The 17,954-nt window shown below is 39.3% G+C and overlaps 1 protein-coding gene across 13 annotated transcripts in view; it reads left to right on the top strand.

Annotated features, from left to right (window-relative positions):
- The window catches only part of LOC124147880, a 42,207-nt gene extending 24,945 nt beyond the window's left edge, over nucleotides 1-17,262 (top strand). For 2 of the 13 annotated variants that reach the window (XM_046518700.2, XM_048401375.1), the window contains exons 2-4: nucleotides 11,273-11,330; nucleotides 11,889-11,969; nucleotides 12,441-12,894. In XM_046518700.2, the coding sequence (XP_046374656.2) occupies nucleotides 11,273-11,330; nucleotides 11,889-11,969; nucleotides 12,441-12,531 (230 nt within the window). In that variant the 3' untranslated portion in view covers nucleotides 12,532-12,894. Of the gene's footprint in view, nucleotides 1-176; nucleotides 235-566; nucleotides 648-1,047; nucleotides 1,496-2,575; nucleotides 2,777-3,446; nucleotides 3,918-9,857; nucleotides 10,051-11,272; nucleotides 11,331-11,888; nucleotides 11,970-12,440; nucleotides 12,895-15,792 lie in introns of those variants that run through there. The other 11 variants (XR_007222689.1, XR_007222691.1, XR_007222690.1 and 8 more) reach the window with 11 other exon arrangements.
- Nucleotides 17,263-17,954: the final 692 nt, after the last annotated feature.

The raw sequence follows: 17,954 nt of genomic DNA on the forward strand, positions 1-17,954 counted from the left end.
AAAACATGAACATATCTAGAATGGATGCAGGGTTTTGTGTCAGGCTGCTGTATTTCAAGAGGGGTGAAAACCTATTTTTTAATGAAGTTTGTGCGATTGCGCATATGTTGATTTGTTTTTGTTTCGTTGTGTTCCTTTGGGTGTGCAAACGTGAACAGTATCTTATTTCCTTTCAGTCGGGGACTGCCCCTGTGACAAGTGCAAAATAATGAAGCATGTCTCGGTCAGGAAACCGTAAGGCCATGGTTGATTATTTATTCATTTTTGTTGTGTCTAACTCTGTTATGCCGAATTAGTTGTCTGTTCAATTCAGCTGAATTCCTTCAATCCTTTGTCATTATTTGTTCTCTAATCAGTTTCGAATTTTCGATTTCCTCGAACTTGTTTTGTAGTCCCAAATGACAAAATCAGGAACATGTAACCGCAACTTTCACCTGTAAAGCCGTGGACACTCCACCACACATCAAAGGGAGGATGGGCCTTAAATAAATCCAGTAAAACATCTTATAGGCTAATTATTTTGTGTGTATGGTATTACTTGAATTGAATTGACATTTTTATTGCAGAATATGGAAATACACAAAGTATTCTCAAAGATATACCACAATTTGTGGCTTTTTGGGATGGGGAAGGTGTGCCAGATACCGGTGAGATTGAAAAAATGTTCACTTAGAAATCATTTCATCAAATTCCGGGTTAGAATAGACCAATCAGGTGTATTGTCCCACTACCCAGACGGCGTGGGACGTTGTTCGCAATAACGATCACTGGTTTCCTGGTCAAGTCCTCAATTGTTTACAGGTCCTCGTCACATAACTAAAATACGTTTTACGGCATTAAACAATCAAATGTAATTGTCTCAACTGAATGTGTGTAGCTTAGCAAATATTTAAGTAATTCATCACGTGTTATTTAATTGCCCGTTTGATTAATAATATTCACTTATGAATCATGCCATCGATTGCGTCATATGTTCATAATTCCAACTCGGAATATGTAAAATCGTGTAGAAAACATCTCATACATTTTGATTTATTCATCCTACAGAACCGGCTATAGGAGAACTTGCACTGGCTATACCATTGGTTACGTGGATAGGTTCGTGTCTTGTCGACGCGGCTGCAGGTGTCCGAAGGGCCCAATTCCAAGGTGAACTGAATCTTCTGGAATCAAAGCCATACTGAACCGGATCGTGAATACACCCTGCCTTGCCCTGTCACTTACATTCTCTACAAGATATACATCAAAGTTGTAGTATAGTATAGTATTAAAAAAACAAAAAACATTTATATATATAATTATGAAATGGTCGTTCAGACAACGATTTTGTGAAAATTATTCCACAGTGTTCACATCAGAGAAACAATTTATTACCAACAAGTACTGTCACCCAAAGTAGAAGACTTGTGTTTTTTTCTCAATATTTTTATCTCTAATGGTTAAACAGCATATAGTTTTTCTAGTTTTCCATTAAAAAACTGCAGTGTCACGTTTATATCGTGTGTTTGTCTAATTTCTGTATACAACAACACGTGTATGTTCACGTACGGGTATTACCCGTCTCGACAAGGTCGCCTCTAATTTGGCTGTTGGATAGTAAATAACAATGCAAATAGTATGAAAGATCTCCACTAAAAGCTTAATCCATTATTCAAAATGGCCTATTAGGCTTTGCTACCTTAATTTTAATTATGTGCAGATATATCATGATTTATATTAAGGGGATTGTAGTGTCGTGAAGTACCAACCTGATTTAAGTCGGTTCCTTGTTTAACGCCACACTCAGCACTATTCCAACTATATGATGGCGGTCATTGGCAATGGAATGTTATTTTTGATACTGAACCGTACACCGGCCACTTTTAAATTTGAGAGATCACATTTTAAATCGGGGACACTGAAGTTTAGTATTTTAAAGTGGGCCAGTAGGCTCTATTTCTAACTCACACACTCAGACGTGATTTTAATGCTCACATAGCTGAATATGGGGTTTGAACTACAGTTGGAGCCCTGTTACTTGAATGAATGGCGGTACACTATCATGTGTCATGGCACATACAGATCAAACGTACAAACGAGTGTTTTTCTATTTGTATAAATTATGTAATTTATACTGATTTCCAAAAGAGTTACACATTCTTAAGTAAGAAATGTTCGAAAACTATTTGTAAAATATCTTTTCGTTTTCGAATATCTCATACATTAGGGTCTGTGTCTTCCGAAACTGAGTACTATATCAAAATATATCTCAATTTACACAAACCCTTGTGGGGATTCCTGATTCTTCTGGCTCGCTGACTTGGTTGATGCATGTCATCGGTCCCATTTGCGTGGATCGATGCTCATGATGTCAATCACTGAATTGTCTGTGATTTGTGATTTATATACTATATAACTTAGTGTTATTGTACATAAATACACATGACAATCTACGTAACACACATGCTAGAAAATGTGACTGTTTAAAGAGCGAGGCCGAAACCGAAGAAACTGTTTACATTTACTTCAAGGTTACAATGACATGTTTTCTAAATATAGATATCCTCGCGCCATAAAATGTGTATTCACAATGCAGGTGTATATGAGGTGTGAGGAGCAGTCTAAGGAGTTTGGCCATGTTTACTTTACATAGCAAGCGGATGTTACAACTCGTTAAACGTTTGAGGCGGCCCTCACATACATCAGTCTGGTGTTGACCACAGAGGCAAAACAACCATGGCAGCTGTACTGAAACTATGTGTGGTCCTCATCTGTCTTGGACTGGTGGAGTCAGTGAGTGAGTTATGCTAAGTCCATTCAGTCATTCAGTCTATTCATCCAGTAGGGTTTATTAATCATATTCTTAATTCATAATGTATTGGGTGTAAAGTTTCATGATATGAATGTTTTGTTTGGTTTTAATATGGATGTCGTTTGTCTAATGATGGGTAAGATCAGGGCAATGTTACTGGACGGCTGATCTATTTATCAATGCATTGCGTTTATTCATAACCCGAAAGCCAAGATATAAATCTCAATGAAAATCAATATCCTTACGGTTTGGGTTGTTGTGTGTTGTGTTGTGTTGTATATATGTTTAGGATATGCGTAACGAAACATGTTTGGATACTTAAGGTGAAGGGTTATGGAATACAACTACACACATGATTGAAATATTGATAGCATATGTGTCATTAACATAGCAACAAACTACCTTGACCTTACGCAGGGCGCACGGGCGTGGATTTCGAGAGGGGCTGAAGAAAGGACATACATTTGTTGAAGGTTACGCCTTCTTTCATGATGCTCACGTTTGAATTGTATGTGATTCGTGATACAGTTGGCTTTGAACTGACTCGATCATGTTACTAGCATCAATTGCATTAATTGGAGCTTTTTGTGTTCATGAAACATGTCCACAAATTTCACACATGAACCCTCCAATACAACATCGTATTTCCTTTCAGTCTGGGTCTGCCACTGTGTTGAGTGCAAAATAACGGAGCGTGTCTCGAGGAAAGAACCGTAAGGCCACTGTTGGTTATTTAGTTTTGTTGTGTCTAACTCTGTTATACCGAAATAATTGTCTGTTCAGTTAAGCTGAAATCCTTCAATCCTTTGTCATTATTTGATCTCTGATCAGTCGAATTCTAATTTTCGATTTCCTCGAACTTGTTTTGTAGTCACAAATGACAAAATCAGGTACATGTAACCGCAACTTTCACCTGTAAAGCCGTGGACACTCCACCACACATCAAAGGGAGGATGGGCCTTAAATAAATCCAGTAAAACATCTTATAGGCTAATTATTTTGTGTGTATGGTATTACTTGAATTGAATTGACATTTTTATTGCAGAATATGGAAATATACAAAGTATTCTCAAAGATATACCACAATTTGTGGCTTTTTGGGATGGGGAAGGTGTGCCAGATACCGGTGAGATTGAAAAAATGTTCACTTAGAAATCATTTCATCAAATTCCGGGTTAGAATAGACCAATCAGGTGTATCGGTTGATTGCGTGTTATCGTCCCACTACCCAGACGGCGTGGGACGTTGTTCGCAATAACGATCACTGGTTTCCTGGTCAAGTCCTCAATTGTTTACAGGTCCTCGTCACATAACTAAAATACGTTTTACGGCATTAAACAATCAAATGTAATTGTCTCAACTGAATGTGTGTAGCTTAGCAAAAATTTAAGTAATTCATCACGTTTTCGAATATCTCATACTTTAGGGTGTGTGTTTCTTCCGAAATTGAGTATTATATCAAAATCTATCTCAATTTACACAAACCCTTGTGGGGATTCCTGATTCTTCTGGCTCGCTGACTTGGTTGATGCATGTCATCGGTCCCATTTGCGTGGATCGATGCTCATGATGTCAATCACGGAATTGTCTGGTCCAGACTCGTTTATTTTCAGACCGCCTTCATGAAGCTGGAATATTGCTGCGTGAGGCGTTAAACCAACCTGATTCTTCAACCGCGATTTGAAGCCATGATATAACTTGGAAATTGTTAACACGGCACGCCACGCCACGCCACGCCCAGCACACCACACACAAGCACTGGTTTGTACCTGTTGTGTAACGAGATATGCATACCCGGATCCTTCACTGAAATACCCTACAATGTAAACATCACAAACAGCCTTCTGTAAAGCTCTAACAACTATGAGTAAAGCTCTCGCAGCATGTCGTATGTTCCGTGTTTGCAATACGTTTACTATTGACTTTGATTTGACATATTTATTTTGACCACGTGCTTAAAGGCTTCAGCAAAGCTTTCGAAATGTTTTATGTAGACATGTGGGGGATATTTCCAGATTGAACGCATCACTGATAGAAATGTTTTTTGGACTTGTGAGAGCTGAAATCTGAACGTTCCTTCTAATGGAGACATCAGATGTTTGTTCAGAATGGTGAATCTATCTTTATTTTTAAGAAATTACATCACATGTGTATTCTCAAGATATGCAAGGCCTAGAAAGCTGAAACGTTGTGTGAATTGGTAATAGCTTTGCATGTACCTTCATTTCGTTAGGGTTGACCGCTTAATGTTTGTTTACGAGAGTCGCTGTTGTATACACTTTCTATACATTTGATATATGCGAGTAAACTACATCGTTGCAAACAGCAGAACTTGAGCATATAAAGGCACGCCGCTGTTTAATGTTTATGAGAGATACGTCCTCATTTGACAGCCGCTCAAAACATTGGAATCCACCTGTTCTGCTTCACTCATTATTTGACATCCAATAGTTCGCGTTTCACATTGTCAAGGTAGAATAGAATGAAGCTACGCATACTGCTTTTCAGTATGGAGGTAAATTGTATGTTACCTGTAGATTTGATTATACTAATTTTACATGGAAGCTTTGTTAAATATGGTTTTAAACTGGTGTATTTATTGTCGTCGGGAATTTGAAGATGAAAGAACAAAATTAAGTCACGTTATGATCACCGAAGTAAAGGTAATTTAGCATAATGGACATTGTAGTGTACCGTCTAGACATAACCCCAACAAGGAAAGTGTCTTGTCTGACATCACGTCACGGGCGACTGCGGTGACCTACTATATCATCACAGTGGTGCATTGTGTACATTAGAGCATGAATACGGTGTTTTGAGCCCCCCTCCCCCCCCCCCCCCCCCCCCCCCCCCCCCCTCTCTCTCTCTCTTTTAGTCATAACATTGAAAAGCCTTGAAAATCACCAAAATAGCTTTAAACATTCACGAATTACTACAAAATGTACATGTACTAAAACTATTAATACGGCTCATACTGCTTTTTAGGTCGTTTGACTAATAAGTAGTGTACAGGATTTAAAAAAAGTTGAAAGCCTTGAACAGGTCTTGAATTTTTGTGTTCCACATCTGTATATCAGCTCAGTTAGAAATAATATAAAACACTTGTCATTCATCAAGTGTTATTAAATTGCACATGTGATTAATAATATTCACTTTTGAATCATGCAATCGATTGTTACATATACTCAACAACAAAAGTTCCTGTGACACCAATATTTTAGTGTATTTTTCAAACAAGTAAAGTTTGGTTTTCAGTATTGTAGTACATGTATGGAATCAAGTCAAAAAACGCAACTGCTACAGAAAAGCATGCATTCCATGCAAAAGTTTACTTTTATGCAAGCCCCATGCATTTCACTACCCAAGAATGGGTATAAAAACATGTGCGTTAACGGGATTCCATATGCATTGTTAAGCATCGTGCTGACAACAACCACTCAGAAAAACAACAAAATTACGCAATTATTCAACATTACGGAATGCCACGCCTGTCCGAAAATGAGCGTCTGCGAGCCATTGGTATGCTTGAAGCAGGATCGAGTCAACGTGATGTTGCAAGACAATTTAACGTCCACAGAAACACCATTTGGTGTTTATGGCAACATTAGCAACAGACGAATGCAGTCAGAGACCATCCTCGGAGTGGCAGGCCACGCGTAACCTATAATCGACAAGACAACTGGATTCGAACACACCTACGAAATCGATTCCAGCCAGCAACAGTGACTGTAAGAAGCATCCCTGGCCTTCGACGAATATCTTACGTCGTCGCCTCAGATGTGCAGGGATTTTTGCCAGAAGACCCGCCAGACGTCCCATTTTGACAGGAAACCACCGTCAAGCACGTCTACAGTTGTGCAGACAACGTCTACGCTAGACGGCCATGCAGTGGGGACAAGTTCTATTCACTGACGAGTCTCCTAGAGTGTCACCTCAGCCACAGCGATGGACGGATTCGAGTGTACCGACGTCGAGGTGAACGTTACGTCAATCATTGTGTCATGGAAGAAGATCGGTTCGGGGGCGGCAGCATTATGGTATGGGGTGGGATTACAGCAAGACAGAGGAACCGTTTGATAATGGTAGAGGGAAATCTCAATGGACAGCGCTAACGCGACGAGATCATCGGCCCTGTTGTTCTACCGGTTTTGCGTCGTGATGGCCCAGGCATTACCTTTCAACATGACAACGCCCGGCCTCATATTGCTCGACTTGTTCAGGATTCTCTTCAACAAAACAACGTGAATGTCATCCCCTGGCGGGCTCGCTCCCCTGATCTCTCACCAATCGAGCACATGTGGGATGAGATGGATCGGCGCCTTCGACGTCAACCACGTGTTCCACAGACACTCCAGGAACTTCGAAACATGCTCCAGCAGATATGGACAGATATCCCATAGGACTTTGTGCGACGCCTGGTTCATTCCATGAGACAAAGATGTGTTGCTTGCATCGCAACCAGAAGTGGACACACACGCTACTGATTTGTAAATTGACATTTTGGCATGTTCATGTTTTTATTACGCATTTTCTGAAGCCAGTTGGGCAAATTAAACCATTTGAACACTTACAGGAGACTTTTTTCTGTTGCAAACCGAAATTGTTTCAGATTTGGTAAAAAACATAACTTTGCATTGAATCTTATTCAATGTCACAGGAACTTTTGTTGTTCAGTATATTATCAATTCCAACTTGGCCAATGTGAAATATTGAAGAAAACATCCACGACATATCCATTTGTCATACAAATACAGAACAGGCTTCAGAAGTACTTGCACTGGCTATCCCTTATGCTACAAGAAGAGTTTCGTGTCTTGTCGACTCGGTTGCAAGTGTCCAAAGACGTCAAGTTAAAAGAGTCTGTTTTACTGAAGCATCTGGAAGCCAAGTCATATTGAACCGGATCGTGAATAAACCCTGCCTTGTCCAAAGTCTCCTACTTTCTCTGCAAGGTCAACATCAATGTTGCAGCTTAGAATTTCAGAACATTTTGACATATAGAATAATAAAATTGTCGTTAAGATGGTGATTACGTGTACGTCATTCCACAGCAGACTGTTTTTCTGGTTTTCTATTGAACGCACATGACCCCGTTCAACGAAGCAAATTAGTATTTAAACGGTACTTCCCGGATGAACATCGATGATGAGCATTCCCTGCCTCGACAAGATTTCCTTTATTTGGCTATTGAATAGTAAATAACGATGCAAATAAGATATTCACTGAAAGCTTAATCCAATATTCCAAAGGGTCTATTAGACTCTGGTATCTTAATTGAAATTCTTTGCAAATACATCATGACTTATATTCCATGACTTGTGGTGTCAGGAAGTACCAATCTCATAAAATTCTTCAAAGTTTTTCTTGTTTGTTTGTTTCTTGTTTTATGTCGGTAAATAATCGAGTCTGGACTTGACAATGCGGTGATTGATATCATGAGCATCGATCAATGAAACGATGACATACATCAACCACGTCAACGAGCCTGACCACCCGATCCCGCTTGACGCCTCTTTCTGCAAGCATGGGTTGGTTAAGAACAATACTAGCCCGGATCTTTATGGGGGAGATCATTACTAGAAGGTGGCGTTGGGATTCGATTGCTGTTCAGGGTTAAGTCCCTTGGGCACGCCAGAAACCTATGACGATTGGTTTGAATCCCGATTTTGTTTCTAGGTTTGTCACACCACAATCTCATTTAAATCAGATCTTAGTTCTCGCTACCGCTATACAAAGATCCGAGGACATCCCATTACGGGTCACGTCAGAACCACATTTCATACGACCAATCAGAGCGTCGCCTACCAGATCAGGAAATGACAGACGGAATGTTTTTTTCTAATCATGCAACCTTGAAAAGGTTAACCCGGGCTATTCCGAACGAGAGACCTATTCCGTCAAAATCATCGTCTGGCTCTCGTTTCAGTGGAATAAACATTTGAGCGGAAGAGATTTTGCATAGCATGTGTAAAATACTGTCATACAATCGTGACGATGTATCAGATATTCCAGAATGTCCTTTTGTTCAGTCTCTATTTCTTTCGCGAATTTATATATAAACATGGAGAGTAAGAAGGACTGAGACAATATCCCTGTCGAACACCAATATCACAAACAAACAGCTGCGAATCAGAATTGTTAAATTTAGCACAACCAGATACGTAGTTGTAGACATATGGATTGGAGTTATACGTTTTTGGAAAAATCGTCTTTTCTGTAATATTTGTCAAAATTCTAAAACTGTGATGCAATGACCTCGATCTTCATGCACAGTGTTACCGTTATTACAGCACAGATATTTTCACCCGTTTTCTTTCAAGTTTATGTACAATTTCAAACTCAGATAACAATGTATTTCGTTGAAACCATCTATTCACAATGCCATGAAAGAAACAAACGATGCACATACACTGTTAACAGAGCGTTTATAAGTAACAAAATGTAAGTCTCGTTGCAAGGAGTAATGTCATAGGTTATTTTACCTGCACGTTACGACTACATTTCACAGCTTTGTAGGTGCAATCGAGCATGCATTTCTTGCGAAAATGTCATAGGACGTCATACGACTCTTGCTCAAAAGTTGTTTACAACATTCAAGGCCTCAGAGAATCTTTAAACATGTTTTATGGTAGACATGTGGAGGTCATTTCCAAATTTGACGCTAAATTGACAAAAAGTATGTGCGATGCAATTCACTATTTTTACTTGTGCTGTGTGTTCACGTGTTAGTTTTAGGTGAACAATTGACTTGCCTATGCTTATGACATGCTTATGATATACTCGAAAAGGTACAATGGACTCTGCATTTAGCAGAGATTTCTCGATATCTCTTTGCATTTCTGCAAACATTTGTTATTTTCTAATGTTCTCTATCTTTCTTGGAGAGTATATATCCAGTGTGTAATTATGTGTACAAGTTTAGATGCACACCATATATGTGCATTGTTTTTCTTTTACCTAAATTTTCCTGAAGGAAACTGTGCACATTTACTTCAAGGTTACCGGGACTTGTTTTCTAAATATAGATATACTCGGGTCATAACATGTTTTTTTTTATAATGCACAGCTATATGAGGTTTAAGGAGAAGTCTTATTGGCCCTGTGTATTATACGTAGCATACGATGTTACGACTGGTTAAACGTTTGAGGCGGCCTTCACATATACCAGTCTGGTGTTGTCCACGGAGGCAAAACATCCATGGCAGCTGTACTGAAACTGTGCGTGGTCCTCATCTGTCTTGGACTGGTGGAGTCACTCGGTAAGACAGGCTTAGTCCATTTAGAGTCAGTAGCGTTTATTAATCATATTCTGAATTCATGAGAAATTGAGTGTAAAGTTTCTTGACTTGAATGTTGTTGTTTTTTCATATCGATGCCGTTAGTCTAATGATGGGTAAGATAAGGGCAATGACAGTGATGTGTACGTGTTATATTTTGACGTACAGAAAGCCTATCGGTCATGTTCATATGACCGTCGATTCTACTGAAAGTTTTGGACCTTTTGACACGGCAAATAGGAAGTTGTTTGAAATTTTGGAATCATGAGATAATATGTCTAACTTTGACTGAATGAGTGACAAATGCGAAGTGTTTAATTTTCATGAAGACTCAAGATTAGGTTTTGCCAAAAGTGTCTGCTGCCTTCACCTACAGACACAACTTGGGTCAAAGATCATTCGTGTTCGTGTTTAGCTCTTCCTAAAAAAAGAACTGTTCGGGGACCTTTCAACCATACCTTTATATCATAAAAGGGAGTAACGACTGATCTATCTATCTATCGATGCATTGCCTTTATTCATAACCCGAAAGCCAACATATCAATATCAATGAAAAATACCAGTGATCTTTAAGTTGTGCGTTGTGATGTGTTGTGTTGTGTATATGATTAGGATATGCGTTACGAAACACGTTTGGAAACGTAAGGGGAAGGGTCATGGAATAAAGCTACGCAAGTTTTGTGATTGAAATATTGATAGCATATGTGTAATAAACATAGCAACAACATACCTCGCCTTCAGGGAGAGCGCTTGGGCGTGGATTTCGAGAGGGGCATACATTCTTTTGGGTTACACTTTCTTTCATTATGCTCACGTTTGAATTGAAAGTGATTTGTGATAAAGTTGGTTTTGAAGCGACTCAATCATGTTAAAAGAATTAATTCCATTAATTTGAACTTTTTTGTGTTCAAGAAACATATCCACAAATTTCACACAATAACCCTTTTACTGCTAAAATCTGCTCTGATATGCCAAAAATGTATGTGTTTCCTCAGATATCGTGACTCTCACGACACAATTCGCTTAATGTTTGAATTAATAGAATCTCATAAAACATGAATATATCTAGAACTGATGCAGGGTGTTGTGTCACGCTGCTGTATTTCTTAGTGAAGTGAGCGCGCCTGCGCGAATGTTTGTGTGGCTGTGTTTTGTTGTGTTTCCGTGGGTGTGCATACGTGTACAGTATCTTATTTCCTTTCAGTCGGGGACTGCTTCTGTGACAAGTGCAAAGTAACGGAGCGTGTCTCGTTCAAGAAACCGTAAGGCCACTGTTGATTTTTTATTTATTTTTGATGTGTTTAACTCTGTAATTGAAGTAATTGTCTGTCCAGTTCAGCTGAATTCCTTCAATCCTTTGTCATTATTTGAATTTTCGATTTCCTCGAACTTGTTTTGTATTCCTAAAAATGACAAAATCAGGAACATGTAACTGCAACTTTCACCTGTAAAGCCGTGGACACTCCACCTCACATCAAAGGCAGGGTGGGCGTTAAATAAATTGAGTGGAACATCGAATAGGCTACTTATTTTGTGTGTAAGTTATTTCTTGAAATGTGTTCATTTACAAAGACTTGACATTTTTATTGCAGTATATACACATCAACAACCTATCGTCAAAGATCAGTAGAATCGGGTGTTCCGAATTTTCGATTTCCTCGAACTTGTTTTGTAGTCCCAAATGACAAAATCAGGTACATGTAACTGCAACTTTCACCTGTTGACACTCCACCACACATCAAAGGCAGAGTGGAACATCTTAAGGCTAATTATTTTGTGTGTATGTTATTACTTGAATTGAATTGACATTTTTATTGCAGAATATGGAAATATACAACGTATTCTCAAAGATATACCACAAGTTGTGGCTTTTGGAGATTGGAAAGGTGTAACAGATACCGGTGAGATTGTACAAATGTTCACTTTGAAATCATTTCATCAAATTCCGGGTTAGAATAGATCCAAAGCAGTCTATGCTTGTCGTAAGTGGCAACTAAATGTATATAGTGATAGATCAGGTGTCTCGGTTGATAGCGTGTTATCGTCCCACTACCCAGACATCGTGAGACGTTGTTCGCAATAACCAGCACTGGTTTGCCTGGTCAAGTCTCAGTTGTTTACAGGCCGTAGTCACATTGTTGAAATACATAAGACGGCGTTAAACAATCAAATGTAATTATCCCAAGTGAATGAGTGTAGCTTAGATATAATATAAGTCATTCATCATATGTTATTTACTTGCACGTGTGATGATTAATAATATTCACTTATGAATCATGCGATCGATTGCATCACATGTTATTAATTTCAACTTGGCACAGGTGAAATAGTGTAGAAAACATCTAATTCATTTTCATTTATTTATCCTACAGAACCGGCTATAGGAGAACTTGCACTGGCTATGCCATTGGTTACAAGAATGTCGTGTCTTGTCGACCCGGTTGCACGTGTTCAGGGCCTTAAGGCAAACCCCAACTCCGTGACGGATCCCAAATGGTTAACTGAATTTTCTGGAATCAAAGCCATACCGAACCAGATCGTGAATACACCCTGCCTTGTCCTGTCACCAACATTCTCTACAAGATCAACATCAAAGTTGTAGTGCAGTATAGAATTTTAGAAAATATTTATACATATAATGATAAAATGGTCGTAAAGACAATGATTTTGTGAAAGTTATTCCAAAGCGTTCAGACCAGAGAAACAATTTACAACATAGATGTACAGACACCCAAAGTAGAAGACATGACATGTCAATATTTTTATTTTAAGTGTTTAAACATATTATTTTTCTAGTTTTCTATTAAAAGACTGCAGTGTCAGGTTCATATCGTGTTTGTCTAATTTCTGTATACAACGACACGTGCATGTTCCCGTACAACGCACCATATCAGTATTTATACGGTGCTTCCCGGATGAACATCGATAATGGGTATTACCCGTCTCGACAAGATTGCCTCTAATTTGGCTATTGGATAGTAAAGAACAATGCAGTAGTCTGTAAGATCTTCACTGAAAGCTTAATCCATTATTCAAAATGGCCTATTAGGCTTTGCTTCCCTAATTGTAATTATATGCAAATATATCATGATTGATTTTACGGGGATTGTAGTGTTGTGAAGTACCAACCTGATTTAAGTCGGTTCCTTGTTTAACGCCACACTCAGCACTATTCCAACTGTATGACGGCGGTCATTGGCAATGGAATGTTATTTGTGATGCTGAACCGTACACGGGCCACTTTTAAATTTGAGAGATCACATTTTAAATCGGGGACACTGAAGTTCAATATTTCAAAGTGGGCCAGTAGTCTCTATTTCTAACTCACACACTCAAACGTGATTTTAATGCTCACATAGCTGAATATCGGGTTTGAAGTCATAGTTCAATTGTATTAGATAAGAAGGTATGAGGTAGAGGTTATTAATGTCCGACTTTTATGTAACTTTTAGTTTGCGAGAAACATACAGGCCTCAGAGATCTCCTGTCAGGTTAAACAGACTATCATGACTTAAATAGTACACCACGTTGGAGGAGTTTCGATATTGAGCGGAATTTGCAGGCTCGCACCGTAATGTAGCTTTTACTCCTCATGATCTGGTACAGTACCTGAGTTGTGTGTCCTAGGTAACAAGCATAAAAAACAACACGTCCTACAGGTCTCACAGCGATTGTGTACATACAAACAGACGAACGGAGCACGCTTGTATGTATTTCTAACAAAATACAGTTGAAGACTAGTTAATCTTTGAGAACGGAACGTCAAGATATCGTACTAATAATCCCTAATATGCTTAGTAAGGTGGTCTAGCTTAGGTTGCTAGTGGTCTACAACCTGTTTTTAATTTATACTGTCTTATCTATTGAAAGATTATTTGTTTTAACTTTGGTTTGTTTTCTACCTAAACTGTGATATTTACATTCCTGTTTTACTGTCCTTTGTCAACAGGCATTTAAGAATAATTAATTGTCCTCATCGCGATATGTCTGTTAAATTGCCGATGTGATTAGGAAAGATTTCAGTCAAATCTGCCGTATCCCCGAATCCAACCCGCGAAATTGAGCTTGGCGAACCAACGCTATAATCACTCCTTAAAGACTATCCCACCGCCACGACCAGAAGAAGTTTGTGTGAGTCAAACTGTGTTGAAGCATGAAGGTCATTTCTCAATTGAAGTCCGGAGTTTCTTTTCATCAAATCTTTTAACCAGAAATAGACCAGGAAATCACGTGTAACTGATTTTTTGTCCGCTTTGTTCTGAACTCTTGCTTAGTCCAATTTATACATAGGAGTATATTCTTGAAGAAGGAGCGTGTTAACAGAGGCAGGATTTATATCTCACACTACATTAAAATACTAGCTTCTGATTGGTTTAGGAGCGGGCAATTATTTTCCATGTCTCCCGCTCATGTAGCCCGCCCAAGTACCCGGCTGAGAAATAAATTGAAACACACCCGAGGTAACTTGCTCATCTCGTATAGTAATTCAGTTCGTTTGCGTCGTCTGCTAGCTGTCAAAATGGCTGAATCAAAGCGTTTCACTCAGTGAAACTTCGGACACATATTACGGGTCTGTATGAATGACGGTGAGATAAATTCGTTGTCAACAGATTCCTCGGGGCATATGGTGTGATGTACTATAGCTATAGGCTCACCCACAGGGTACATCGCACCGCACACCCCTCGAGATCGGTTGACAACGTTAAGTGTCCCATGTAACATGTCGAAATGAGCATTGGCGCAGACTTGAAGTTAGGTTTGAGGTGAGGTGAGGTGAAATGGGGTTTAAAGTCGCGTCCAAGATTATTGCACTCATATAGCGTGTGCGTGTGCGTGTGCGTGTGCGTGTGTGTGTGTGTGTGTGGCTGCTTGTACTAGTCCGGACTGATGCCGATTTATAGTGCTAGCTCACTGAAATACCATGCCGCAGTTTAACATGAATACCCCACTCAGACACAGTATACTGACTCCGAGCCGACCAGTCCTTGTTTTAGCCCCCTTATGCCGAGCGCCATGAAGTTGGGTTTGAAATATGTTGCATATAAAATACCCATGAGTGAATCAACTACAAAACAATGGTAATGCCTTCACAGGAATATCAGCTGTTTGCATGGCAATGACAGAGCTTGTCATATTCGACAATACGAATTTGACACAATCATTCCCTAGCTCGATTTAATGGATCAGAAGACATTTAATTATGTCAACGGGTTTCGGGTTTATTTAACAACGACACTTTTATTACATTAGGAAGTACGTACTCACATCAACTACGAGTAATAATTAATCATAATACTTTCATAACCTATCCTCCTTGAGTGCCTAAACTACTCAAGGCAACCCTGAAAGTTACACAAAAAGGTATTGTGGATTCCACAGTAGCTAATTGATGTGATGGTGATGGACGACATGGACGACAAAGTAATGTTTGCTGCGGGAACATAAAAGCAGATGTTTTAGAATTAAATATGGAAAACTTTACATATTTACCGAACCAAACACCGGCGCTGTTTTAAGGTTAGTTAAGGCATATTAGTTTAGTTGAAAAGGGATTTTGACAGACTAACATATTCAAAGTGGTACTTGCAACTATGTTTATCCTGGAATCAATATGGCCAGAGGAATTATCGTCCTTTTGGTTTAGTAAGGCGGCTGGGTTTATAAAGGTAAAATGTGTTTTGATCACGTTTCTCTAGTCTAAATATAGCCTCATTGTGATTGTAGGTTTGTCAGCACCACATCCGTGCTCATGTGAAATCGTCTAACACTTACATTGCTTCGTGCCGACATGCCGAATGCCGAATGCAGTGTTAAACAAGATGAATTACGTTCCCAGCGAGAGAGGAAGGAGGAGCACGAACAACAGTGAATAAGGGGCAAAGTAGTGGCGAGATTGAATGACATTACCTGTGACGTCCTGTGCGTAGGTTTTACGCATGCGTAGTTGTCCCGTAAAATAGGTACAGATGGACTGTCTACGATTACATAGGTTTTAATGAGAATAAAGATTAACAGAATGAGGGATATGTATGGGACCAACATATGTTACTGAGGACCTACTGTAACCCCGACTCCCGACGGGGAGACCAGCATATGTTGGTGAGGACCTATTGTTACCCGGACTCCCGACTGGGAGACCAGCACAGGTTGCTGAGGACCTATTGTAACCCGGGCTCCCGACGGGGAGACCAGCATATGTTGCTGAGGACCTATTGTAACCCGGACTCCCGACGGGGAGACCAACCTATGTTGCTGAGGACCTATTGTAACCCGAACTCCCGATTGGGACACAAGCAAAGGTTGCTGAGGACCCATTTTGAACCGAAATCCCAACGAGCATCCAAGCAAATGGCAACTTCAGGTGAAAGCCAGTGGTCATATTTCAGATCATTCCTCATTTACATAACTACACATGGCATCACGAGGAAATAATGGACAAGGATTAGGGGCAAATCATACCCTCAGCGCCAAAGAGTAATCAGTGTACATAATCAGTCTACTGTACTGGCACCTGGCACAACTGGCATAGATTTGTGGAGAGTCAACCTATCTGACAATAAACCTGGATATATTGTAATGCAATCTGGACTGCACCTGATCATATACAACTTCAGTCGTAGTGTACGTGTCAGGTTTTCATTTAACTCTTGGAAAGCTGTCGGAATGTTGCAAGGTTTTGCAACTAAAATGAGATGTCAGATATGGCAACAGAACGTGGACAGACCTCAAAGATATTGTATAACGACACGTATAGCACATCCGTTGACTGTTTGTCTGAATAATTTTACATACAACTTAACACTCAAGCAAGGATATCTTGAATATGGGCTGGTTAGCATGCTGTGTAAACTGAACAAGACCACGTGTCCAATACATGTACTTCTATACAAAGGGTGTAAGTACGGAACAAAAAGGGTGCAAAACGTAAGTGCCGAACGCATCTACGGGTCATTTCCCTGGATAAGCGTAGTGTTTCCTTAATCCAGTTGGTGTTTTCATTACTATTGTCAAGCTGCGATGTCGAGGAAAATCAGAAGACTTTATTGCACTGCACTTTCGGACCAGTGTCTTTAGTTTTAAGAACGTTACTATTTTACTCTTCATGTATATTTCTTCGGACAATTCGCCAACATGCCACTTGATGGATTTGGATGGTATTGATCGCTTATCATAATAAATTGAAACAATCATGAACATGATGATTATTATTATCTATAACCGTCCGAAAATATTCGACATACCTCGATGTGCTAAGGACAATGTTATGCATAATAATTATGGATAATACTGGGCAATTTGTGGCATTCACACTCTTAATCGGTGTCTGTTTGAAGATAAAGCTGCACATGTACATGAATGTCACGTAACGGGGCAATATTTGTGAATTTTATGTTAGCTTCTTCTGATCTGTTTCCACACGTTTCACTTGGAGTGCTGGGAAGGTGTATCTTGTTACTTCCCACTCTCCCATAAAATCAGCTTCAAGCAGCCATTTGATATGGTTGTCATGATGACACTAATCAACAGGTCTGACATTTGCTATAGAGAAACCAAATATGACCATATGAATGTTGAAACACGGTTTAAATGAAGAAAACAGTGTTGTATTCTCAAGGAATTTTCATTTATTATTTCAAGGCAAATGTGATTATATATGACACTGATTTATTCTGGATGATATTCATAAATCAACCAGTGAATCGCCAATCTGTATCACACACCAGGGAAGGACTTTGTTAAAATCTTCAAGAAATATCAATTTAGCACAAAGCGTAAACAACCACTATGGTGGGATTCGGACAATATTTGAAACTAAGTAAATTAATTACGGAGCGTTAAGGAGCCACAGAGATCTGAGACATGATAATGACATTTATAGAACAGAG

The sequence above is a fragment of the Haliotis rufescens genome, unplaced genomic scaffold (genome assembly GCF_023055435.1).
Source record: "Haliotis rufescens isolate VD_foot unplaced genomic scaffold, xgHalRufe1.0.p SCAF_1, whole genome shotgun sequence".
Classification (NCBI taxonomy): Eukaryota; Metazoa; Mollusca; class Gastropoda; order Lepetellida; family Haliotidae; genus Haliotis; species Haliotis rufescens.